At 39.6% G+C, this 25,517-nt stretch overlaps 1 protein-coding gene across 2 annotated transcripts in view; it reads left to right on the top strand.

Annotated features, from left to right (window-relative positions):
- Positions 1-25,517, top strand: part of CACNA2D3 (calcium voltage-gated channel auxiliary subunit alpha2delta 3) — a 726,617-nt gene that overhangs the window by 323,846 nt on the left and 377,254 nt on the right. For both annotated transcript variants that reach the window (XM_042453686.1, XM_042453685.1), the window contains one exon: positions 4,792-4,866. In XM_042453686.1, the coding sequence (XP_042309620.1) occupies positions 4,792-4,866 (75 nt within the window). The remainder of the gene's footprint in view (positions 1-4,791; positions 4,867-25,517) is intronic.

The raw sequence follows: 25,517 nt of genomic DNA, 5'->3' as shown, positions 1-25,517 counted from the left end.
GGATTTTCAAAGCCTCAAACAGAGGAAAGGGAGCCTGAACTCTGGAGTCTAGCCAAATAGCCATCCTCACTACTCCATCTCTCTATTCCCCTCCATACTAATGAATCAGACAAAGGAAAACCATTTTGGTTAGGTTGGAGCATAATTACCATACCTTTATATCTACAGTAGTCAAGGTTGGGTGAATCTCCACAATTATATAGACCTTCTTTAAGGAATCACCTTATGTGAGGTGTCTTAAATTTACTGAGGTGGCTGAAAATCAGAAACGTGCTTCAAATAAAATTACTGTCCTAACTACTCCCACATAGACTTGCTCATAGTTCTCTGAGAAGGTTTAGTGAGGTCAGCCAAGGAAAAAACACAGGACTTCTTTGTATACATACTGGTCAAGAAGTAAAAGCTCCCTTCTCATACTATTATACATTAACTACTTTAGGAAAAGCAGATGTACCTAGGGCATTGCAAAGTTTGGCACATATATTCATTTATCCACAGCTAAGGAGAGATAAGAACAATACCAAGATGAACAAACATGCTCCTTTTAGCTGTAACTCAGCCTGTTTGGCTTTGATAATTCATGCATTTCATGTAGAGCACCCCAAGGAGCCCAAGTGGCACAGTGGTTATATGCCTATGCTGCACTCACTCACAAACCACAAGATTGTGAGTTCAATACCAGCCAGGGGCTCTGGATCAACTCAGCCTGGCATCCTTCTGTTGTTCACTAAAATGAATACCCAGCTTATTGGGGGCAATTAGCTTACACTTTGTAAACCGCTTAGTACATTGGTAAGTGGTATAGAAATGTACTTGCTATTGCTAGATATATGACTTACAGCTGATGATCATAGCCTTAGAGAAGAAAACCCTTCTTTGGAAAGTTTTATGAGGGTTATTTTGTGAATCATATTCAGGTGAGTGCAATCCATTTTGGATTGTGGGTGTTTACTTCATGTAAACAGGGAAACTGGACTTTGAGAAGCATTTTACTCATGTGGTCCACATGTCAGTTTTTTAAAACCCAATATCGATTTCCCTTTATGATGATAATGGGCACTTCTACATCAGCCGCATAATCTGGGGCTGGTCTGGAGCATTATACCTCAGACCATCCCTGGACTGAATACGATGGCGACTGCACACGCTAGGTCAAATTATCAGCCCAACTGACTGGTCCCCTGAGCCACTATCACTGCTACTTTGCAGGCAGGAGCTCCATGTAAAGCCTGTCTAGTGTACTGCTGCTTCTGCTTAGGGCAGAAACAAACACCTGGATCAATAGGTCATCTGGGCACCCATTTCTGTTCTCAGCAGAAGTAGTGGTGCAACAGAAAGGCTTTATATGGGGAAGTGATGAAGTGGTAGCGGTGTCTCCAAAAAAGAAAAGAAAAATCCACCCCCTTTCAATGAACTACTCACTGCAGGAAAGGGGGATAGCATGGCTATTGCTGTGTGGACATCTGGTTTGGGCTGAATGTTTCCACATGTGAAAACAACCTGAGGTCACTCCAAGGTTTCTGGAAAACAGTGGGATTTATTCCAATTTTGCTTCGTTCAGAACAAAGTGCAGAAAGAAGAACATGGGTCCTCCCAAGAAGTAGCCATACCTCACCAGAATTTCTGGCATTGGCTTCAGAGTTAGCATGATATTTTTTTTACTGATGTAGACAAGCCCATTGAGGACTATAATGCATATGAGTTTAGGATCTCTTGGAATCTTAAAGATGTTCATAAACCAATCCTCCAGAGAGAAATATATTATAAACAGTTCCTCCCATGTGTGCTTCCAAAACAAGTATAACATATACAATATTTATTAAAAACCTTTGTTAAAGCCTTTTGGGCTTAAGCTTGTTACTTTTTAAAGGATGAATGTACATAGTTTTAACTGTGTTACCTTGTCTGATGTTTTAACCTGGTTGCTTATTTAACATTAATTACTCTCTTGCTGTTTTCTGGAATTACCTTAACATTTTATATTCCTTTAATTGTATGCCTCTTTGAGATCTCGTGATAGAGGGTGGGATAGAAAATCTTGCATGAATAAATAAATAAGATATTAAAATGAATATGACTGCATAGAAACTGGACCTCAAATCATGGTGACACTAAAAATATGAATATCTACATTCAGAGAGTTATATTAATTTCAGATTAGTATTCAGCAACGGTTGACACAGTCCAAATTAAACAACCTTTATGTTGAGCGAGAGTACAGTGAGAGAGCATTGAACTGTCAACATGAGTGATAGAGACAGATGTCCAATATGGAGCAGATTACAACTAGACTGCTTGGTTAGACAGAGAGAGCAGGTGAGAGTTTTGTTTAATGGAAGAGAGGGCACAACAGTGTATGAGACAATACTACTCACAGGCAGTATGGCTGTGTAATAAGAGTAAAATGGTGTATTTGCTGCATGCACTCCTCTAAGGAAATACATTATTGTAACACTCTTTTTGTTCCCATGGTGCTGATAAGAATTATTTGGTTGTTTCTTTTACAATTTTCCTGGGCTTTGATTCCATCAAGCCCAAAGCTCTCTGTGTTATGTGAAGTCAAAGGCTTTCATGGCCAGCATCCATAGTTTTTTTGTGGGTTTTTCAGGCTATGTGGCCATGTTCTAGAAGAGTTTATTCCTGATGTTTCACCAGCATCTGTGGCTGGCATCTTCAGAGAATGCTGGCCTAGAAAAGAGAGAGAGAGAGAGAGAGAGAGAGAGTATATATACAGTGGTACCCCGGGTTACGAATTTAATTCGTTCCGCCGCCGCGTTCGTAACCCGAAATCCTTCGTAAGCCGAAAAAGCCATAGGCGCTAATAGCGAAAGCCGCGATTTCGTGCGAAAAAGCGCCGAAAAGCACCAAAAAATTTTTCGTAACCCGAAATAACCTTCGTAACCCGGAACAGTTTTTTTCTATGGATTTTTTTCGTAACTCGGAAATTTCGTAAGGCGGCGCATTCGTATCCCGGGGTACCACTGTGTGTGTGTGTGTGTGTGTGTGTGTGTGTGTGTGTGTATATATATATATATATTGTAATCCTGGATAAGGAGGAGTGATTCCCATGTTAATCTGTGTATTGTTCTGTTGTTGATGGCAGGGCCTCAGGGTGGGAGGATATGCAAAAGAGGATTAGTGTCTGCTAATTGGTGATCAATGTCTGCTGGAAAAGCCCTTGACCCTGGGTGGTTTCTCATTTGCATTTGCTGAGAGCTGATTTTACTATTTTGCAGGACAGGTAGCCAAACTTTGTTTACTTTCAGACTTTCTTCTTTTCTGTTGAAGTTGTCCAAGTGTTTGTGGATTTCATTGGCTTCCCTATGCATTCTGACCTGATAGTTGTTGGCATGGTCCAGACTTTCAGTGTTTTCAAACAGCATTTTATGCCCAGGATGGTTTATAATGTGTTCTGCTACTGCTGATTTTTCTGCAGTGTCTCTTATGTTCCTTGATTAGTGTTTGGACACTGCATTTGGTGGTCCCTATGTAGACTTGTCCGCAGCTGCATGGTATGCAGTAAACTCCTGCTGCTGTGAGAGAGTCTTTCCTGTCCTTCGCTGAGTGTAGCATTTGCTGGATTTTCTTGGTCGGTTTGTAAACCATTTGAAGGTTGTGTTTCCTTACCATTTTCCCTATTCTCTCTGTGACTCCTTTGATGCATGTTAAAAATACCTTCCCTTTGGGTGGTTGCTTGACTTCACTCCTCTGGGTTTTTCTGGATCTGGCAGCCCTTCTGATGTCTGAGCTGGAATAACCATTGGCCTGTAGAGCCCAATCTAGGTGCTTGAATTCATCAAATGCAAATGAGAAACCACCCAGGGTCATGGACTTTCCCAGCAGACAATGATCACCAATTAGCAGGCACTAATCCTCTTTTGCATATTACCATGGGAATCACCCCTCCTTACCCAGGGTAGAACCCAGATGCTGGTGAAACGTCAGGAATAAACTCTTCTTAAACATAGCCACATAGCCCAAAAAACCACAAAAAACTCTCTGTGTTAGTTTGCAGCTCTCCATATCAATAAATCAACAAAGATGTTGGCAACACTAATTTTGCAGGATTGGTCAATAATATTTTTACCATTCCTAGAAATCTCCTCTGAAATTTGCCACAGTAGGTCAGTGTAAAAAAAAATTGCTCTTAAAAAGTGTGGGTGGGTTATCTTTGGCCCTACACTTACATGTGGATTCTAAGTGCATTTCTGCTAGTTCACCTTTCAATTTGGAACCCTGCCCATGACATCATACAACACTGCTTTTAGTCCAGCAACCCCCAGGTGCAGATTTTATGGGGATGCAAGAAACTGTAAAGGGAAAGAGGCAAGTCCTTTTTTATGAAAATAAACTTGCTTCTGACCACAGAAAGAAATCTAGGGCCGAAGTCAAATGTAACAATTTTATTGAGATACTTGTTAGTTGTTGTTCACGTGAAAAAAGATTCAGAATTAAGGCTGGGCTGCAGATGTCATGTCAGGCAGAGAGGTTTCTGTCAGCCAGTCCTCCTGGCATTCATGTTTTATTCATGATGGGGTGATCTCTGAATCAACCCTGCTGTATAACATATCTTAAAACCTTCTTGACTGTATGTTGGCTCTTCAACATTTCAGTTTTTATAATACAGAAAGAAAACAAAATATATGCATTTGAAAAGAAATAATTGATGCTTATGTTGTTTCTGTGCCATCTGCATGTTTGCATTGTTTTCAGTCATTAACTTAAATTGTATCTTTCAAAGGTTTACATTAATTGTCACACCTTCTTCTTTTGTTTTCTGTTTGTCTACAGTATAATGAAGAACTCCATTATGTAGAACCATGCCTGAATGGAACTTTAGTTCAAGCAGATAGAGCCAACAAAGAGGTAAAAATGGAATGAGAATGACATAAAGCAGCAAAGACGTTACATTTGATGAATATCTCTATAATACCTTGACATTATTTTTAATTGATGGAACCCTTTCATTTGAGTGAGTGAAATTAATTCTTCTCTTTAATTTTTTTTAAAACAAAAATAGTTGTGGAATGTACAGAGATGTCTTTGTTGTTGGTCTGTCTTGGATCTGGAAATGTATTTCAGGGGCTCTGTAAATGGGAGAAGAGGATTAGAAACCCCGGAATGCCTCCTCAGTTCCAATTAAAATTAAAGCAGCTCCTAGCTTAAGATGAAGATCTACCCTAGGTAGGGTTGCCATAAGTCCGGACCTCCAAAATGGGACAAATGTAGGACAACATTTTAAAATGTATTTTAAATAGGACACACTTTTTAAAAATGGAGGACATGCGAAAAAATTGATGATTTTTTTAAAATGTTACTATAAATGCATGTTTCTTAGGCATGATCAAAATGGAGGACATTTTGGCATTATTCCTAGACAGATGACAGAAATGTTCTTCCTTTTCTGGCCAACCCCCCTCCCCTATTCCAAAACACACATAAAGCACATTTGGGCATTTGCAAACTGACTCCCCCGCTTGCCCCCCCATGCCCCCGCTTTCTCGCCGCTTGCCTCTGCTTGCCCCCCCCATGCCCCCACTTCCTTGCCGCTTGCCTCCGCTTGAGGTCCTCTGCCCCCGGTTGCTCGCCGCTGCCCTCTGACCGCCGGCCCGCAGGGAGTAAATAAAGGAGAACTCCTCCTCTTTAAGATGGCCGGCCAATGGGGGCAGAGAGCTGGAACAGCCCCGCCCCCTGCCAAGAGTCACAGACTCCTGAAGCAGGGGGTGGGCTGTTCCCCTATTGGCCAGCCCAGCCAGCTAGCCAGCCAACCAGAGGAGCTCCAGGCTCCCACCACGCCCTGCGAGTGCCCGTGCAGAAGTCTTTGGGCTTGCGGGCTTGCGGCGAATGCCGCGGTGGTGGCGGCAGCAGCAAGAGGGGCCGCAGGGATGGAACAGCCACATTGGTGCTGGTGGCGGCGGCGGCAAGGAAGAGCGGCCGCAAGTAAGCGCGGCTAAAGGCGCCGCCGCGGCAGCACCCTAACAAAACCCAGGGGGCACCGGGACAGACCCAAAACTGGACCGGGACCATGCAGAACGGTCCAAAAGCGGGAATGTCCCGCCCCCCCGGGATATGCCAACCCTAACCCTAGGAAAACCACCATGACTTGAGAATACAGAAATTGAGCTTCTGCTGCCATTTCCAATTTTTTAGAGACAATTCTTTTAGTCTTTACCAAAGCAAAATAGATTTTTTTCTCCACTGCTTTGATAACAGGGATAACAGTTTCCTCAATGGGAAATGATACCATAATTCAGCTAAGTATCCAGTCAAAGTCTCACTTTGCTTTTTAGTATACAGGTCTTCCCAGTAAACCTGGAAAACTCTTGCAATGCTGCCATAAGGAGTTTTGTGGATTGACATGCTCCACAACCGGTTAAGAAATATGCAACCAGGTGTTGCAATAGGGAATATTGTTCAGATGTTATCATAAAAGAGCAATGTATAGAGGATCATTAAAACAGCATAAGTAACAGACAGCCGTGGTATTACTGATATAAATGCTCTTGGTTCATTCATATTGTTCCTGACTATTATAGGGCAGTTTGACTCCTAAGTCCTCTTTGTAAAATAGACTCATTTTAAAGCTATATTGTTAAACAATTCATTATGTGTTTCCAGAAAAAAGCTTTTGTCAGTGCATATTGCTGTAATGATATTACTGAAAAAGTATCCAGCCTGCCAGAAGATAATTGCTTTCAGTATCAGAATGTAAGCAAAGCAAAGGGTGGTGTAGGCAATCAGTTGTACATGAAGAGGACCAGAATATTTGGCAGCTGGGCAACATTTTCCCCTGTGCCTTTGTAACTGCAACAAATAATGACTAGAAATGTTTTGGAGCCTTTCAATGAAGAAGGGACTGTGTATTAAAGTAGGGTGGAACTAACATTTTTTGTTGCAATGTAAACAAGTGTTAAAGTGTGCAGGTCCTTTTCTTTTGTTACAAAGGAACAAGGGAAACTTAGGTTGAATTGTCTTAAAAGTAAGCAAGATTTTATTATGTAACCACATACCAACAAGAACCTTGAATAGATGTTACATTAAAGGGTTAAATAGCGCTAGAATAAAAAAAACTTTCACCTGGGACAAAGATCTCTGTTTAATCCATTATTTTTTTCAGTCATTAATTTTGTTTTCCTTGATAGCCTTTTGAAAGCATTGTGGGTCCCCCCCCCCCCAGAAATATAGTTGAAACCTTCCAAGCCATTTCACACAAATGGCTTCCACCATACATTTCTCTTTGAAATGGCCACCCATGTGACAGGAATTAAGTATGAACAGGCTGCAAGATGAAGTGGTTATATCTTTTCAACAAGAGCTCTGTGACAGTTCACACTGATCTCCTGTGTGGGCTGTCTATGTTTATTGAATAGACAGAGGAAAGCTTTCTGGTTCTCTGTGGAACATCAAGAGCTGCCGTATATCCAGGTCAGACTATTTATCCATCTAGCCTGGTATTGTTTCCTCTGAGTAGGCCTCAAATGGGCTGAGAGGTTTGTCTTATCCTGTTAACTGGAGATGCCAAGCATTCAAAATGGGACTTTCTGTATGCAAAGCATATGCTGTACCCTAGAGCTTTGGTCTTCTATTTGGTCTTTGGTCTTCTATTACATGATGGTAAATCTCAAGCATCTGCAGCATCTGGAACTGTCTCAGATGGAGTCTGGTTGTTATAAGATTAAGGCCCCAAACAGATGGGCCAAAAGGAGCAGCTTTGGGATGCTTCAGGGGTGTGGCGTGCAGAAGATAAATGCCCTCGAAGCAGCCTGAAGCTACCAGCAAAAGGTGTGGAAAAATTTTCTCCTGTTGGTGGCCCATTGAGATTGCAGCTGGAGCTGCCAAAGGCCATTCCTATGGAGCCATCTCCTCTGCCCCTTAGTCTCTGATCCTTGATCAGGCTAGATTTAACATGTGAAAAGATGCCCATTGACAGAAATAGTGAACTGCTGCCTTTTTTCTTTTGGTTTATACCAGGAGAGCTCATAATCTAAGCATATTCTGTGCCATACATTTACCATTGCTGCTGCTGCTGCTGTTGTTGTTGCCTTTACATAAGACATTTTAGAACACCTTAGAATAAACATGATCACTTTGATTTTTGTACCTTAATTATTTATTTCTGTCCTATATCTAATGTTGTATTTTATTTTGTGGAACAAATGAACAAAATCATGTTCCAGAAAGATGCAGACATTTATAGCTGTGGTATAATGCTTTGATTTTTGTAGTTGTTGCTGCTGCTGTTGTTGTTATTAACTGCTCTTGAGCTGACCCAGACTCATGGCAACTCCTGTCCGCCAGTGCTCTGCTTAGATCCTGTGGATCAGTAGCATCATTAAGGGGTGTGGGGTGTGTGTGGATCGCACCAGGGGACACACCCCTAGAAGGAGGGAACACCTTCCTGGTCCCCCGCCCCCTGTGGGATCTCCTCACAGCCACAGGCCTGATTTACAGGGCTCCCTGTGGCCATGGACCTGCTCCCTGGGGGGGCTCACAGTGCTTCTCCCACCCTCCCCAGAGCCCAGTGGCTGCTCCCCGGCCATTCTGTGGGGTGTGGGGCTTCTCCCACCCCCTGTGGGCCTGGGGCTGCTCCCTTGTCCTTCCCCAGGGTGTGCTGGGCTTCTCCCGCCCTCCCCAGTGCCCCAGGGATGCTCCCCGGCCCTTCCCCGGGCGCAAGGGGCTTCTCCAGCCCTTCTTGGGGCTGCTCCACTTCCCTTCCCTGCAGTATGCGGGGCTTCTCCAGCCCTCCCTGGGAAGTGCAGGACTGCTCCCTAAGGGCACATGCAACATCTCCAGCTATGCACTCATGCTCCTGCACACACCAGAAGTTGACACCAGAAGTCCCACTGCCATACATCCTATCCCCCTATGAGTGACTGCACTGGGTGACACCAACCCTAGAATGCCACTGCTGTGGATTCATGGCTGTGACCTCCCTGACTGAGTCTAGCCATCCAGCATTTGGTCTTCCTTTCTACTGCCTTCTACCTTTCTTAGCAATACAGTCTTTTCTAATGAGCTATGTTTTTTCATGATCTGAACAAAATATGACAGCCTCAATGTGATCATCTTAGCTTCCAGGGAGAGTTCAGGCTCAATCTGTTCAGGGACCCATTTGTTTGTCTTTTTGGCTGTTCAGAGTATTCTCAGCACTTTTTTTTTTTTTTTTTTACTTTTTTTGAAATCAGAGAAAAATTGTGGACTGTATTCCTAGCTTTGCAGAATGCATGCTGATCTGAATTATTTTTGACAGGCTGAATGTGCTGCTTTTGCCAAATGATGTTAAGCAGTGGTAAAACTGACAGCTTGCCTAATGCCATCTTATTCTATTATGTACTTATTAGTTAGCACTAGATACCACAGTAATTATACTATTGAGTAGCCTGAATATTAATTGCATAATCATCTTCTAATACAGAAATGTGGCCTGTGATCAAGACTATCATTAGTTTTACCTTCTTTTTGGGAGAAGGAACTAGGTAAAATATACTTTGTTCTGGAACCATACAAATAGGAAAAAGTTGTCAAAAAGATGGAAAGAAAACAATATGGAAAGTGAATCAATGATGGTAATAACAGTTACATTTCAGTGTATCTGTAGTTGATAATGCAAGTCTAATCAAATTCAATGCAACATATGCCTGCCTTTGAAATGTAAATGGTAATGGCAATACTAAATAAACTTGATCTGTATTCTCCTCTTTAGTCCTTTTAGACTGTCCATGATAGATGAGATCTTATTCAAAGCATATTCATGTCCATTTTTTTAGCAAATGTATGTCTCATACCATTTTGTTGGTATGCGGTTGAGTAGAAGCAATCTTGACTTTACCAGTATTTTTCCAGTTGTTTGACCTAACATATTGACATGTACCATATATACTCATTCACAAGTCAAAAAATTTATGCCCAAAATTGACCCCAATATCCCAGGTCGACTTATTTATGGGTCAGTATGGTAATATGATAACAGCTCTTTCAGATTTCCCCATGCGGTGGGAAGAACATATTCTTTCTCTCTTGAGCCAAGAAAGAGTCCTGGTGATTGATTGCTGTTAAACAGACAGACCCACACTTCCACTGTCTGGGATGTGAAGGCTGAAACATTGAAGCAAATAGCCTCAATTAGAGTCCCTCTTGCTGCACACAGACATATACACACTGAAGGAGCCTCCAAGTTTATCCGCACTTACCCTTGGGTCATGGCAAAATCCATAATTTTGCACCCAAAATCTGCCCTCAATTTATACATGAGGTTGACTTATAGTTGAGTATATAAGGTAATCCAAAGAGGGGAAAAGATTCATAATCATATTCCATGGAAAAAGTACGTAGTCAGGAATTCCCCTGACATTTTTTAATCTGTGTTGGCTTTTTGTCTCGAAGAAAATAGAAATTCTGTTCATATTGTAAAGTCTTAAGAGCTGTCCTCTTTTCTACTGTTCATTCATAAGGAGAAACATTAAAATGTATTTGAAGTCTTGGGGACATCATTCAGTGAGAGTAAAATCTACAAGACACTGTTAATATTGAATGGACCATGCTCCCTATGTAAATTGAGACTATAGACTTGGGAACTGGGGGCACTGTGCACTGTCTCTCCGGCAAGTTCCAGATGATAGTGCATGGGGTTAGTCACTACTCGACAAAGGAGCTGTTATATGGCACGCCACAAAGAATCATTCTATCTATTTTTTTTTTTTTTTAGATTGTAAGCCTGAGGGCAGGGAACCGTCTAACTAAAAAGATTGCATGTACAGCGCTGTGTAAATTTACAGCGCTTCATAAATAAAGGTTAATAATAATAATAATAACAATGTGATTCAGCATCTAAATGAAATCACTGGGAGAGATCATCTGGAGACCTGGGGCAGGGTGCTGTATGCATGCTGATGACACCCAAATGCACTTCTCCATGCCTTCAAATACAGAGTCATCTGAAGATTGTGTGTCTCCTCTAAATGAATGCCTGGAAGAGGTGAACTGTTGGATGGGGAAAAACAAATTGAAGCTGAAACCAGACAAGAGAAGATGGTACACCAGCTGTGCCCTTTCCTAGAGCTGGAGGACCTAAAGGTGTCAGTGCATGCATTGGTAATCTCAAGGCTGGACTTTTGCAATACATTGTATATTGGGTTACCATTAAGTTCAGAAATTTCAGTTAGTTCAAAACACAGCTGCCAAATTGGTTACTGTGACATCCAGAACTGATCAGATCGCACCAATATTAAAATCACTCTACTGGCAGCCAATTAGTTTTCGAGCAAGGTACAAAGTTTTGGTTATTATCTTTAAAGCCCTATATGGCTTGGGTACAGGTTACCTACAGGATTGCTTCTTCTCATATAACCTGCCTCATACTCTCAGGTCCTCTGGGGGACATCTACTCCAGTTAGTCAGGACTAGGTTGGCAATTGTCATTACCCCTAGACTGTTGAATGACTGGCCAGAAGAGATTCAACAGCTGTATACCTCCATAACTGTCATCCTCCGCCCTATGAGGGAGTTGACCAGGCTGACCTAGCTCCATCAGGGCTAGCCTGGAAGAAGAGGCTCCTCCCTCTATAACTGTCATCCTCTGGCCTATGAGGGAGTTGACCAGGCAGGCCCAGCTCCATTAGGGCTAGCCTGGAAGAAGAGGCTCCTCCATAGCTGTCATCCTCCAGCCTATGAGGGAGTTGACTAGGCGGACCCAGCTCCATCAGGGCTAGCCTGAAAGAAGAGGCTCCTCCCTCCATAACTGTCATCCTCCGGCCTATGAGGGAGTTGACCAGGCAGGCCCAGCTCCATCAGGGCTAGCTTGGAAGAAGAGACTCCTCCCTCCATAACTGTCATCTTCCGGCCTATGAGGGAGTTGACCAGGCAAGCCTAGCTCCATCAGGGCTAGCCTGGAAGAAGAGACTCCTCCCTCCATAACTGTCATCCTCCGGCCAGCGAGGGAGTTGACCAGGCAGGCCCAGATCCACCAGGGCTAGCCTGAAGAAGAAGAGCCCTCCCTCCATCTGCCTTGGTCCAGGCCTCAGAGGGAGAGAAGAATGCTGGACCTGATCCCCTCCCTCCCTCACCATTCTCTTCTCCTTTTGTGTCATGTCTTTTTAGATTGTAAGCCTGAGGGCAGGAAACTGTCTATTATCCCCTCTGTTGTAAGCCGCCTGGATTCCCAGTGATTGGGCGGCATATAAATAATACGCTGCCCAAATTTAAAACAATATTAACGACTAGTCTCTTGTGGTAGGCCTATCCAGATTGTTTTGAAAATGTGAATTTTAAATGAATTTTAAATGTGGATTGTTTTAATATGTATGTGTCTTATTAGCCCTTTTTATTAGATTTGTGTTAACTGATGTTATATAGCTTATTAATCTGATGTTGTTTCCTGCCTTGACCCCTTGAAAGAGGTGGGTAACAAATAATTAACAACAACAACTTCTTGATTCCCTCATATCTCTTTTGTTGACTAATAGCAATTGTATGACACAGTTTGGATTGGGGTAGTGCCATGGAGAGGAAGAGATTTCCCTCATCTAAATTCCCCTCTTGCAATGTTGGTAGTGACCATTGTTGGAAATAGATGCATTAATTATGGGCACCTTTCCCACACCAATGGCAGAGGAAGAAGTTTAAGCCAGAATGGTGAGGTTAGCTATTCCTTTCCTTTAGAACCATAGATCTAGTCCAACAGCATTCTCTAGCTATGGCTCTTTTCCTACCACTATCCACTGTATTTAGCCAAAGGCGGAGAAATGCAAAGATATGTAATCGTGGATCTCCCATTATTTGTCCTTGGTGCAACCTTCTCTATGCACTTACTGCTGCTCTCTTCCTTCCCCTAGGGTCCATTCAGTAAATATGTTCTTGCTCTTTATTCACCCTGACCGCAGCTAACATGATCACACTTTCAGAGTAAAAGTTACTCCAATAATGGATTTTTAAAGTATAAACGTTATCCAGGTTATCTGAAACCACTGTTCATTTTTTTGTTTATAGGCAGTAGACAGTTCATGAAAAAGAGGCTTTGAGAAGCATCTGAATCAAATAAGTGTTTTGATGAAATGAGTTAAGTGGCAAGTTTAGTGTCAGAGATGACAGGGTGATGTTAAAGAATTTGCTATGTTTACATGAAAAGCAGGCACTAAAACAAATTCAGAAAAAAGACAGGCCAGCGTCTCCCACATGTTCTCTTTCTGTTACAATTTTAAAACACTAGTTTTGAATAAGACATGATTATTTATGAAATACATGCAGCTTTTGTGGTATCCCCTGAGCTTCCAATTGAGATTAAGGACCACAATTTTATGTGGAGTCAATTTTCTTATTCCTTTGTGTTATGCTGGCTGGCATCTCAGTTTCATTCAGCGAGGCTATTTCAGTGTGTTTGTGCTGGTTCAAAGCACTCTGCAGAATACCAGAGAAATCCTTGTAGTATATGAACCCTTATTTTCTAAACAGTGGGACACACACACTGTCTGCTGCAAGTATGCCCCACATATCTGTCTCACTGAAAGTGAGGGAAATATTACAGATGATACCATTCCCACTTGGTATAGATGCTTACCTTTGACTATTATTATTATTAATTTATATCCCGCCTTTCTCCTAATGATGGGACTCAAGGTGGCTAAAACTCTTTTAAAACAATACAGATTAAAAACACTACAAAAGTTAAATGAAAGTATAAAATATATAATTAAACAATCATATATTAGAATAACTAAAATATTAAAATGCATTAAAAGAATAAAAATAATTTTAAAAATCTATATACAGACCTTTAAAGAAAACTTTCAAAACCAGCACCACAAAAAGCATTAAGAATCCAACCCCAACAGTTTGTAAAGGTCTGACAGCACAAATGTGTTTCAGTCTGCCACCAAAAATGTCTCCATTTGGCTATCAACAAAAAGGTGCACTTTCAGAAGGACACATTATCATATGAAAATTGATAGGAATAATCATTGTCTGGATGAACTCTGTAAATGGAACTGGCCAACTACATGTCCTCCTACCTTGCATCTATATGTCTACTCAAAATATGCTCCAAGACGCTCTTAGGGCTCTGCATTCAGTTTCCAGGTGCTCAGTGGACAGTCCAAGAAAATGAAAGAAATAAAAATTGAATGAAATTAAAGAATAAGAATATATTCTTATATATACTCCTAAACATCATTAACTTGCAAATCTCTTAGGGGCTCCACCATAAAAATAAAGGTTCCGCAAGTCAAAAAGATTGGGAACCCCTACTCTAGAGGAATCCAATGCCCTCTGGAGCAAATTTTCTGGAGAAGCAGGGAAAAGAAGGATAAAACAAGGATGAAAAAAGAAGTCACATCATTTGAACAGATGACTGCATGCACAGCATTGTATTGGCCTCTATGTGAAGTATGAGGTGAGGGCTCATAGGATCTTCATACAACATTTACTGTATATACTCATGTATAAGTCTAGAAATTTTGGTCAAAAAATTGACCTCAAAAACCTAGGTCGACTTATCCATGGGTCAATGTAAATACTATACTTTAACTCTTATTAAGAATGGAACCATCTTATTAAGAAAGGCAAGAGGGCAATCTGTCCTGGAAGCACTGACCTCCCTCTACTCTCTTTTCCATCCAGTCTTGTAAGCCAAAACAGTTATGCCTGCCATAATCTTGTAGGTTCTTTGGTATTGTTTTCCATTGCTTCATCATTTAGATTTTTTGTGTGTGTGTCCCTAAGTTTTACCCTCGACTTATCCAAGGGTCATATCAAAATCCATAATTTTGCCCTTAAAACTTGCCCTCGACTTATACATGAGGTTGACTTATAGTCGAGTATATACGGTATATTGACAGCTGGTGCACACATCCATTTTAAGTTACTAGAGTCATAGAATGAGCATTCCTATACATTTCTATGTGATAATTTGGCCTTTGTACTGAAAGCTACTCTCAAAACTCTGCAAAATTTCAGGAACGGAGGAGTACATGGAAGTAGGTGTTCAGAAACACTGTATTGAAAATTTTCCCCAAACTCTGTGGATCCTGACAGAACTGTAGCCTTTACTTCTTGAGGTCTTCTTTTGTAGGGGCATATTTATCAGTCCAGTTTCTTACATAAACATATTTTGGGGGGGGGGGGGGGGGGCGGAAAGCTTTCTTCTGGCTAATCTTTCTACTCTTAAAGTGGCCTTGTGACTTAACCTTGCCATATATTTTCAAGGTGTGCATGGAGAACTTTGCAGAGTTTGGACATTTTTTGGACTATAGCTCCCAAACTCTGCCACGTAATGTGACATGTGGCTCTGTTATGTGAATGATTCTGGAAGCTGTAGTCCAAAAAAGTAAAATATCTGTAAATGTGTAAGTATATTTGTAGGAATAGAAGAATGATTTTGCAGCCAACAATGGATTTTCCTCCAAAAATGTTATTATATGTCACAGTGACTTCCCAAGCTAAATAATCTAAAATAGATTTCTGCTCAATAGCAGCAGTAGTGTATAATTTTGTTATTAAGCAGGTATTGCCTTCATTGTATCAACCTGTAAACTGTTCCCTTTCCCCCTTTCCAAAAAGGGAAGTACTGCAGACGGTATTTTATCATTGTCTGTAGATTTTTCTGCAAAATTGCTAACATGTGCACTCGCTTAGTTCAACACAAGTTTACTTGGGCTAAGAGGTTTTCATGTCTGAGAAATTCTACAGTTCCTTTCTTCTTCTGAATTATAAGACTGTCTGATTTTATGCAAACATAATATCACAATTTGTATTCATACTTTATGCATAGTACACACAAGCACACAAGCACACATAAACATACATACATACATATTTTTCTAAACACTTCCAGAAGAAATTAAGTTGACAAAACATCTCAATGATGTCTACATAACTGCATAACAACAGTCACAACAGTGTTTATCTATAATGTCTTTATTATTTTATTATTATTAACCTTTATTTATAAAGCGCTGTAAATTTACACAGCGCTGAACATACAATATTTTAATTAGACGGTTCCCTGCCCTCAGGCTTACAATCTAAAAATACACAACACAAAAGGAGAAGGGAGTGATGGCAGGGAAGGGGATGAGGTCCAGAAGTTCTTCTCTACCTCCGAGACCTGGACAGGTCTTTCCCACCAAACCTAGAAACCTAGCCATGTATATTATATGGCACTTGTAGTAGTGAAACCTCTAATGCTAATTGGCTGAACTGCTGTGATGGGACATAAGGCTTAAGACACAATTCAGTGTCTGAAAGAAGGAAAAGTTCTCAACACGGAGTTAAGAAACACACTAAGGACTTGGATGTGATTTGAAGGACTGTCTTCAAATTCATTTCTAAGTTGAATTCAGTGTCTTGATTCTTCTCTTTAAAGTGCTAACTGGCTTTTGAAAAGGGTACCAGAAAGATTGCCTCTTCCTGTGATAAACTAACCACAATCCATCAGATTGCATCATACCACTCTGAAGAAACCTGATCTTGTCTGATTTTGAAAGGTAAGCAAGGTTGGCCCTGTTAGATGGGAGACCATCAGAGAATACCAAGGATATCCATATAGATCTAGGAGAGAATCCTGCTTGAAATCCTGGAGCATCAGTGTGAGAGTTGACAGTTCTGAGCTAGATGAACCAATGGTCTGACCTGGTGTAAGGTAGCTTCCTATTTTCCTAAACTATCCATAATTGATAGTCTTTTCCAGAAAACCTCCTTTATATGTTATTACCAAGAGGTGTAACTGATGGGAATGTAAGACAGGACCTTTTAGAACTTAGGGTCCTGACTGTGGAATTCTCTTTCAAGGAAGGCTGGCATTCTGTGTTGTGTTTCAGAATTATGCAGACTTAATGCAGTTTGACACCACTTTAACTGTCATGGCTCCATCCTGTGGATTCCTTGGATTTGTAGTTTGTTGTGGCACCAGAGCTCTCTGACAGAAAAAGCTAAATATATCACAAAAATGACAAATCCCAGAATTCTATAGGAATGAGCCATGGCAGTTAAAATGGTGTCAAACTACATTAATTCTGCAGTGTAGATGCAGCTTTTCTGTGTTGTTAATATGTTAGATGCATTCTGTTCTTCCTATTTTTTAAACTGTTTTATACTCTCAATTTTAAAGTGTGTGGAAATTTTAAAGTGTGTAGTTTAGTAATCCCCTTACAGGCTGAAAGATGGAACAAAATGTTTTGAAATAATACAATAAATATTAATAGAAAAAAATTAACTGAAGGTTAAAGCTCATATGGCATTTGAAACCAATTATGTGGTGGAATCTACCAATATTTTAAAGCTAGCTGTAAGAAAAGAGGACTAATTATACTGGTACTATGGCACTAGAGGATGAAGTGGTAGGGGATAATTTTTTAGTATGTCATTCTTCCTGCTATATGGGCTTCAGAGCTATTTTAAGGCGAGTTTCTGGAGACGTCCAGGAGATGGAAACAAGGAATTTGTACTGAAGAACAATCAGAAGAAACCAAGAGACAGAACTGAAGAAATCATCATAGCTGCCTGGAAGACTGATTCAGAAAAAAAAAGCATGCTTTTCCAATGTAGATTGATTGTGAACAATGACACGAAGAAAATACAGATATGTAAACAAGGAAGACACATACAAAACATACAAAATTAAGTTGATACGATTGAATGATTGATTTTTAAAAAATAATAATAAATGATGATGACAGTCAGAAATATGGTAGTGGGCAAGAACTTTGCTTTGCTTTGTTATGTCACTTTACAGCCCTTGGTCCAGTTATTAAAGCATCCTCTATAGGCCATCTTTTTTTAAAAAGGGGGGAATAATTTAATTATTTACATAATCAACCTTTAAAAAATAAAATATAAAATATAACCATTTTGTTGGATCAAATATTCAGTGAAACATAAACGTTTGTATAGCAGAAGTTGAAAGGATTGTGTACTCCTATCCCATCAAAATTGGTCCTGATAAAAAGCTTTTTATATGTTATGTTTCTTAATCTCTTGGCTCAACATGATAATTGCCATCTGTACCACACTGTTTTGAATCTATCATTTTTCTAATCAGACATCAGGAAGTAATTGCCTCAATTATCTATTTCATTTGCATGAAATTACCATTAAGGTATATGTAAACAAGTTATTTACATATGCATAACAATATTACACAGAGAGATATTGTAAGTATAAATGAAAAATTAAGCATGCTATTGCATGTCAAAACTATTTCCGCAAAGTTGTATATTCTTCATAAGATTCAGGATCATGCATAACCGTAAAGAAAGTTTTGATTCCTTCTGCTGCTTGTAGGCCTGAAGCATATTTTGTTGCCTAAATGAGAAGCAAATCTTTATTAGACATCATTTAATAGCCTGGAAATTTTCCAAATAGGAAAGCATTAAAATTGCCATTGGCATAATCTGACAGATGTTCCCTAAAAGCTTTATAAGAATTCTAGCTATTGAGGAGAGTAGTTGGTTCTAGAAAGTAACTCCAGTATCTGTGTCTATTCAATGCTTAGTATTGTGTAAGGCTCCCAAGAGAGCTGATCTGCATTCTACCAGCACAACTTTACTCTTTGTTTTCATTATCTCTAATTCTGGCAAATGTAAACCATAATACTGTATGAGATAATCCTGGTTTACTGTAAAAGAGAAGTGTGCATATACACAGAGCCTACTTATTTCCTCTTGGTCTGTATGACATGCTAAGCTTTCAGTTCCTGCTTTCCCAGCAGCTGTTGGTAGTGGAAGAAGCTAAGCAGAAGTAAAAGGGGTATGTACACCACTCTTCAGTTTACTGATGGGAAACCAAGGTACTTAATCAGATCCCGCTGTTGTATCTGAATGAAGCCTCTGCATCTGATGTTTGTGCTTAGCTGCACCAAGGACTGGTATCAAAGGGCAAGTTCTTGTTCTTGAGGGAATCTGCTTGCATTGATCAGCTTTTAGATGGCTGTTGCCCAGTAATGCATTTAATAGAGCTACAGAGTGCTGAGTTCATAGTTCTAAAATATACTGTTTTATCCGGAATTCCAAATTCCGGAATATTCCAGAAGTATAAAATTTGAAATACTCTAGATTTCAAAACATTTTTCGTAAGTGACTGAGATAACTTTCTGATAGTTCAAGGTACACAAACTTTGTTTCATGCACAAAAATATTAAAAACATTATATATAAAATTACCTTCAAGCTATGTATAAGGTGTATAGGAAACATAAATGAACTTCATGTTTACACTTGGGTCCAATCTCTAAGATACCTCATTATGTATATGAGGACATTCCAAAAACTGGGGAAAAAAATCCCAAATCCAAAACACTTCTGGTCCCAGGCATTCCGAATAACAGAGACTCAACCTGTATTCACAAGTTTTATCCAACAGCTGTAAATGCACATGTGGACCCCTGATGAAGATGCAGACTGCACCTCTGCAGACATCTGTCTCAGCATATTGTTAGTGCATGATAAGTTTATAACACAACAAAGGAATCTTCTTCTGATCTCTTCAGTTCCGTTACCACCAAGGCAGCATCTGCACTGCAGAAATAATCAGCTTGATGCTGCTTTAACTGCCATGGCTTAATGCTGTGGAATTCTGGGAATTTTAATTTGATGGGACATTTAGCCTTTTCCGTCAGAGAGCGACGATGTCACAACAAGCTACAAACCCCAGAATTCAATAGTGTTGAGCTATAGTAGTTGAAGTGGTGTCAAAATGGATAATATCTGCAGTGTGGATGCATCCAGAATGATGATATTGGATGCTTTCCAGTTGTGTCTGACTTATGACAACTGTAAAGAGAACCTATCAAGGGATTTTCTTCACAAGATTTGTTCATTAGGAGTTTGCCTTTGTTGTCCTCTGAGGCAAAGAAAGAGTGTCACTTGGTCAAGATCACCCAATGGGTTTCCATGACTGAACTGGGATTTGAACCCTGGTCTCCAGAATTGTAGTCCAGTCCAGAAACCACTACACCACACTGGCTTCCTATCACACATAAGAAAAATCTGTTCTCATTTTAATTCAAACATGTCTAATTTTGAACCTTCAAATAATATACAACCCTCTCCAAAGCCTTTGGTATTCCTTCAAAATCCTCTTTTCTCTGAACTTTGCATGAAAAATTGTACAATATTAAAAGTGTTGAAGAAAAGTAAACACAAAACTACTTGATGTAAATGAAAATAATATTAAAATTCATTTTACTGTGGAAACTGCTTCTTAAATAAGTCATGTCAATCAGATAAAATACAAAGAATTACATTTCTTAGAACAAAATGCTTTTGTGACTTGGAAGCCCTGTGAATGAGACATCTCCAAGTCTTCCTGTCCTGCACTGCTCTGCTCATTTCCTGCAGACTCATGCTTGTGTCTTCCCTAATTGAATCAAGCTATCTGGTGTGCAGTCTACCTCTCCTTCCTCTAACCTCAACCTTTCCCAGTATTATTGTCTTTTCCAATTATTCATATCTTCTCATGATGTGGTCAAAATATGACAGCCTCAGTTTGATCATCTTGGCCTCCACACAAAATGCATTTTTCATATAATCCTCAAAACATCAAAACTGAAAGCAAATTTAAGTTTAGAAAACAGTGTTTTGATTAAAAATATATAAGACTGGGAAAATGAGAAAATGTTTTGATGAAAAACACATGGGACTGGAAGAAAGAAACAAAAATGGACAGATTTGACATCTCTGTGTTGTGTTTCAGTTAGAGTGGGCCAGTGATAGTGAACCTTTTAGGGACCAAATGCCCAAACTCAAAGGTATTCTGGCATCGGGTGTTACCTGGTGCCAGGACCAGAGCTTCCAATTGGTGGTGGTGGGGGCCTTCTAGGGGTGGGACCTCCACCTTCTGGGGGTGGGACTTCCAGGGGCAGGACTTTTCTGGAGACAGCTAAAGGCACAGGAGGGTGGGGGAAGTGGAGGAACAGGCACGAGCCTGTTCCTCCTCTTTCCCTACCTCTCTGTGTGCCCTCCAGTATGGCTTCGTATGCCAGAGAGGGCACACATGTCATAGGTTCACCATCATAGGTCTAGGTAGAGTGGGTTTTAAGGGTGAAGTCCAGGTAGTTCATACTTTGTACTGGTAGACTCCAAACCGAGAATAGTTATTTTAGAGACTACGCCATAAACAGGTCCACAAGTTATAGCCTTGGCTCAAAACTGAGTCTTAAAAGACTGAGCTCCCTAAATTCCATATCATAGCTGCATACGTGTTGTCCTAAGTCCTCCTCAGGAAGATGGCCATGATTATAGGGAAGCTTCCTCTTCCCTCCATTCCTGGACACTCTTTTGAGAAGTCACTAGCCTTGACCATGTTTTCTAATTTTCTGACATTCTCCTAGTGTAAGAGTTGGACCTGCCTTGTATATTCACTGGGGGTAGAATCCCCTACCTCCCTGGATGGGGATCCCTAAACCCTTTCCTTTGAGGGATCAGGTTAATCATAAATATGTTGTTTTATGTCATCTGCCGAAGAGGCATCACTAGAGCAGAATCCCTCCAGTAGAGGGGGTGGTCATACCCAAATCATATCTTTTTTCTATCTATCTGTCTATCTTTTTTCTAATATGTATGTTCATGGCAGGATGCAAGGCACAATATGTAATCAATATGTAAGGTCCAATCATTATGATAAGAAATTCCAAAACATAATCAAAACTGCCTATTCTTTTTCTCTGTCTAACAGTGTAACCTTCTTGGAATTCTGTTTATTGAATGTGGGCGTATAATAATGTACACTCAGTTTTTTTAAAGGCACTATTATGATGCTGATGTTATTTTCAAAGAATGAAAGAGAGACTAAATTTTAAACAGTAGCAAAGAGCAGAAGATGGGGACATGTAAGCTTACTTAAAGTTACCCTTTTGAAGAATTATTTGGTAGCATCCACTAAAAGAAGACTTAAAGGGAGAAAACATAGCTTCATTAAAATTTGCTATGAGTATGATCCATTTTCAACATTTCAAACAGTGTTACATTTATACATTTGTCAGTAGCAATTTTTCAGATATGTTTATGTTATTGTGAACAGAGAGCATTCACCAGATAGCAAAGAATGAATTATATAATAGAAAGAAAAAAAAGAAACACAATTTACTAGCAGTTGTAAGCAACCTACATTTTATTCTTTGTTTTTATCTGTGATAATTTACACAACCTGTCAGAAGCATCTCTTCTTAATGAAAGCTGTGAGATTTTCTGAATGCAATGAAGTACAGGGGAACATTATCATTATAGCAACAATTCTGTGTGAGTTTTACTCACTTTTATAGGGGTATTCTCAATGGGCAACTGTCCTGTTGGAGATTTGTACTTATCACAGACTTCAGTGTTAATTTGCTGTTTTCATTTGATAACATAAACTGAAAAATAGTCTGAGAAGACATAAAGAAATGCATTAGCATCTGTGAGACTAACTGGGAAGAAAGAGATTTCTAGCATAAGCTTTCATGGATTCCAGTCCTCTTCATTAGCTATGTCTAATAAGCTTTAAATGTTGAATGCTTTAATAAAGCAAAATTTGCTTTATGGACTTATATGTATAAAATTTGTTTTCAAACCATGGATAGTTGAATCCACTGCTGCAGAATCTGTGGATAAGGAAGACTGTACTTAATGTTTCATGCTTTGCTTGGCCTTAAGATGAAATGACTTGTTCCCATTTCAGTGTTAACCCTCTCTGCTAATTCCCTTTCTTGCTGCAAGTTACATGTCAGTAGCAATGATAGAGACTGCTATTGGGATCTTCAGCATGCAGCAACAGCTTCTTGGATGTCATATTCCAGAGAACTGTGGGTTTGGACCTAAAGATGTCACTATCTCAGCCACCTATGTGGACAGTTTTGGATTTTGGAGTATTTTGTATATCAGAATACCAGATACGGCTCAACCTATAGTCACTTGAGACTAATCACTTCCAAAATAATGCTAAAAGCAATTTCTCAGTTTGTTCTGACAGTGTTCCCAATTTTAGTTACAAAAGTGGATTGTACCCCACTGGAAGCATTCCAAGAATAATTCCTTGTATAAAATCTTTTTTTGAAATGTCCCATCACACTTCCTGTACATACAGAGAGGAAAAGGATTTTGTGTGTGTGTGTTGTAAAAATGACTGCAATGATCAACCAGAGTACAATTTCTTTTTTCTGACTCACTTGGTGCTCTATGGATAACTGAGAACATCATTACTGTAATGCCAAAGCAGAGCTAGGAAAAGTTACCCCCAGAACTGTGGAAATTATTATTTTTATTATCTTATTTTCTTATAGCCCCAGAACTGTGGAAATTATTATTTTTATTATTTTATTTTCTTATAGCCCACCTTTCTCCCAATATAGGGACTCAAGGTGGCAAACAAGTATAAAACAATACAATTTAAAAACGACTGAACAATTTTAAGGATGAAAACAGTTACAAATTAAAATATAATATATTAAAATACAAACCATTAAAATTTGGGTAGCCCAGCATTTAAAACCCAGTCCTCTGCTTGAAAGGCCTGCCTGCACTGGAATGTCTTTACCTGGCGTTGGAAGGATAGTAAGGATAGTGCAATCCTGGCCTCTCTAGAGAGGGAGTTCCAAAGCTTGGGAGCAGTCACAGAGAAGGCTCTCTCTTATTCCCACCAATCATACCTAAGAGGGTGGTGGGACAGAGAGGAGAGCCACTCCAGGTGATCTCAGTACCCTGGTGGGCTTGTACAGGGAGATATGGTCCTTCAAATAGCCTGGACCCAAGCTATTAAAAAGTAATTTTTCAACTGTATGCACAAGGCAGATAATATTCTGCCAGTGGGTTTTGGTGTGGCTGTAGGGTTGATGCTAGGAGCTCTTTGTCAATACTTAGAGCTAACGGAATCAGCATCATACTTTGCTGATCTGAATTTTCAGAGGTGATGGAAGAACACACCAGTCAGGATGCTAGTTAAAATCTGTATTTTCTCCACAATTATCTTTTCGGTGGAACATCAACAGGAAACTCCAGCTATCTCTCAGGTGCTACTGTGTGTAAAATCTATGAATATATAATGCTGCTATCCACATGCAAAGCATTTTTAAGGTACATATTATTGCATCACACAGAATGGTACAGTAAAGCTAATATGTGGAAAAACATGGTTAAACAAAAATCTACAGTAGGCCCTCTTTATAGGCGTGCTGGCCTATTTGGAAGGCAAGCCCCAGCAGAAATAATGGGGAGCATACTCACGCCGCATACCCCGTGCACCACCGCAAGCATGCACCCCATTATTTTCTATGGGGCTTGAGCATTAGCTCTTTTCCCCATGGGGGGGACAGAATGGATCCCCACATATGGGGAGGGCGGATTGTACACTTATCACAGTTGATTTATATGATTAAGTGTGGTTAAAATGGGTTAATGGAATTTGCTTAATGGTGGTGACGCAATGCAGGGGGATGTGTAACTGGGAGACATCCTAGTTTTCAATACAGAGACTGTATCAGAAGACTACTTTTATTGAGACAGTGTATTAATCTGAAGAGCTCTCTCTGGTCCATAAAATTCATATTCCTAATGGATTTTCATATCCTAATTTTATGCTGCTAATGTGTCTTTAAAATTAAAAAAATATTTTTTGAAAAATTAGAATATAAAAAATTTCCACGGTCATTATTGCAGGTATGCAATTCATTATGCCTTAACTGCTTATTTAGATGAACAAGACTTTGCCGTTAGGTGTTTTTGAAATATTGAGCTGCGTGAACCATATTTACTGGGTCACTGTGAACATTAAAGCTACACTAATTGCTTTGGAAAACTAGCCTAGTTTTGCAGGAACAACATATGCTTCAAAATTGACATAAGCTGGTATCTGTCCCCCCCTTAACTTATCAAAGTTTAATAATATTTTATCATCCACAAGACTGTGTGAATCCATTACTTCAATAAAGAAAAGGGGGAGAGAATGTTTCATGGCAAAAATTAGGACGGGAAACTCATATAAGGTATTACAGCATAGAACTTCCTTTCATGGCACTATATTTAACAATGTATCATTATTTTTCCTATTAAATTCAGGGTAATTTTTTTCACATATGGATTTATTTATTTATTGTACATGGAGAAAAAGGTCAAGCTCTTGGTCTTTAGAATTTATTATTTCATGCTATGTAGTTTCCATTAAAGGAAAATAGGAGATGATTTTACAGGCAAAATCAATATGGGAAAGGTTTCAGCTTTGCATATTTGACAACAAATTCTATAACCATATTACTGTTGCTGAGCTTGATAATAACTGCATACAAAATTCAGTTACACTTGTAATTAACACCTTTCTGCAGTAGTGTAACTTTATCATATAATAGTGGTACATTAAGGGATAATAATATAACTCCTTCTGTGTTGTAATCATCAGATGATTTTTATATTTACTTTTTTACTTAACTCAATGAGAGACAAATGTAGCTCATGTTCTGAAAGCTGACTAGGTATTCAATTTTTTTTTCTAAATGTAATTGGAAGTTAACTATTTTAAGAGGAAAATGGGCCAGAAAATAGTTGCTTAAAAAACCTAATTGTAATG

This window comes from Sceloporus undulatus, chromosome 2 (genome assembly GCF_019175285.1).
Source record: "Sceloporus undulatus isolate JIND9_A2432 ecotype Alabama chromosome 2, SceUnd_v1.1, whole genome shotgun sequence".
NCBI classification, from domain to species: domain Eukaryota; kingdom Metazoa; phylum Chordata; class Lepidosauria; order Squamata; family Phrynosomatidae; genus Sceloporus; species Sceloporus undulatus.
Note: the sequence above shows the minus strand (reverse complement) of the source record. Positions and strands in the feature narration are given on the sequence as shown.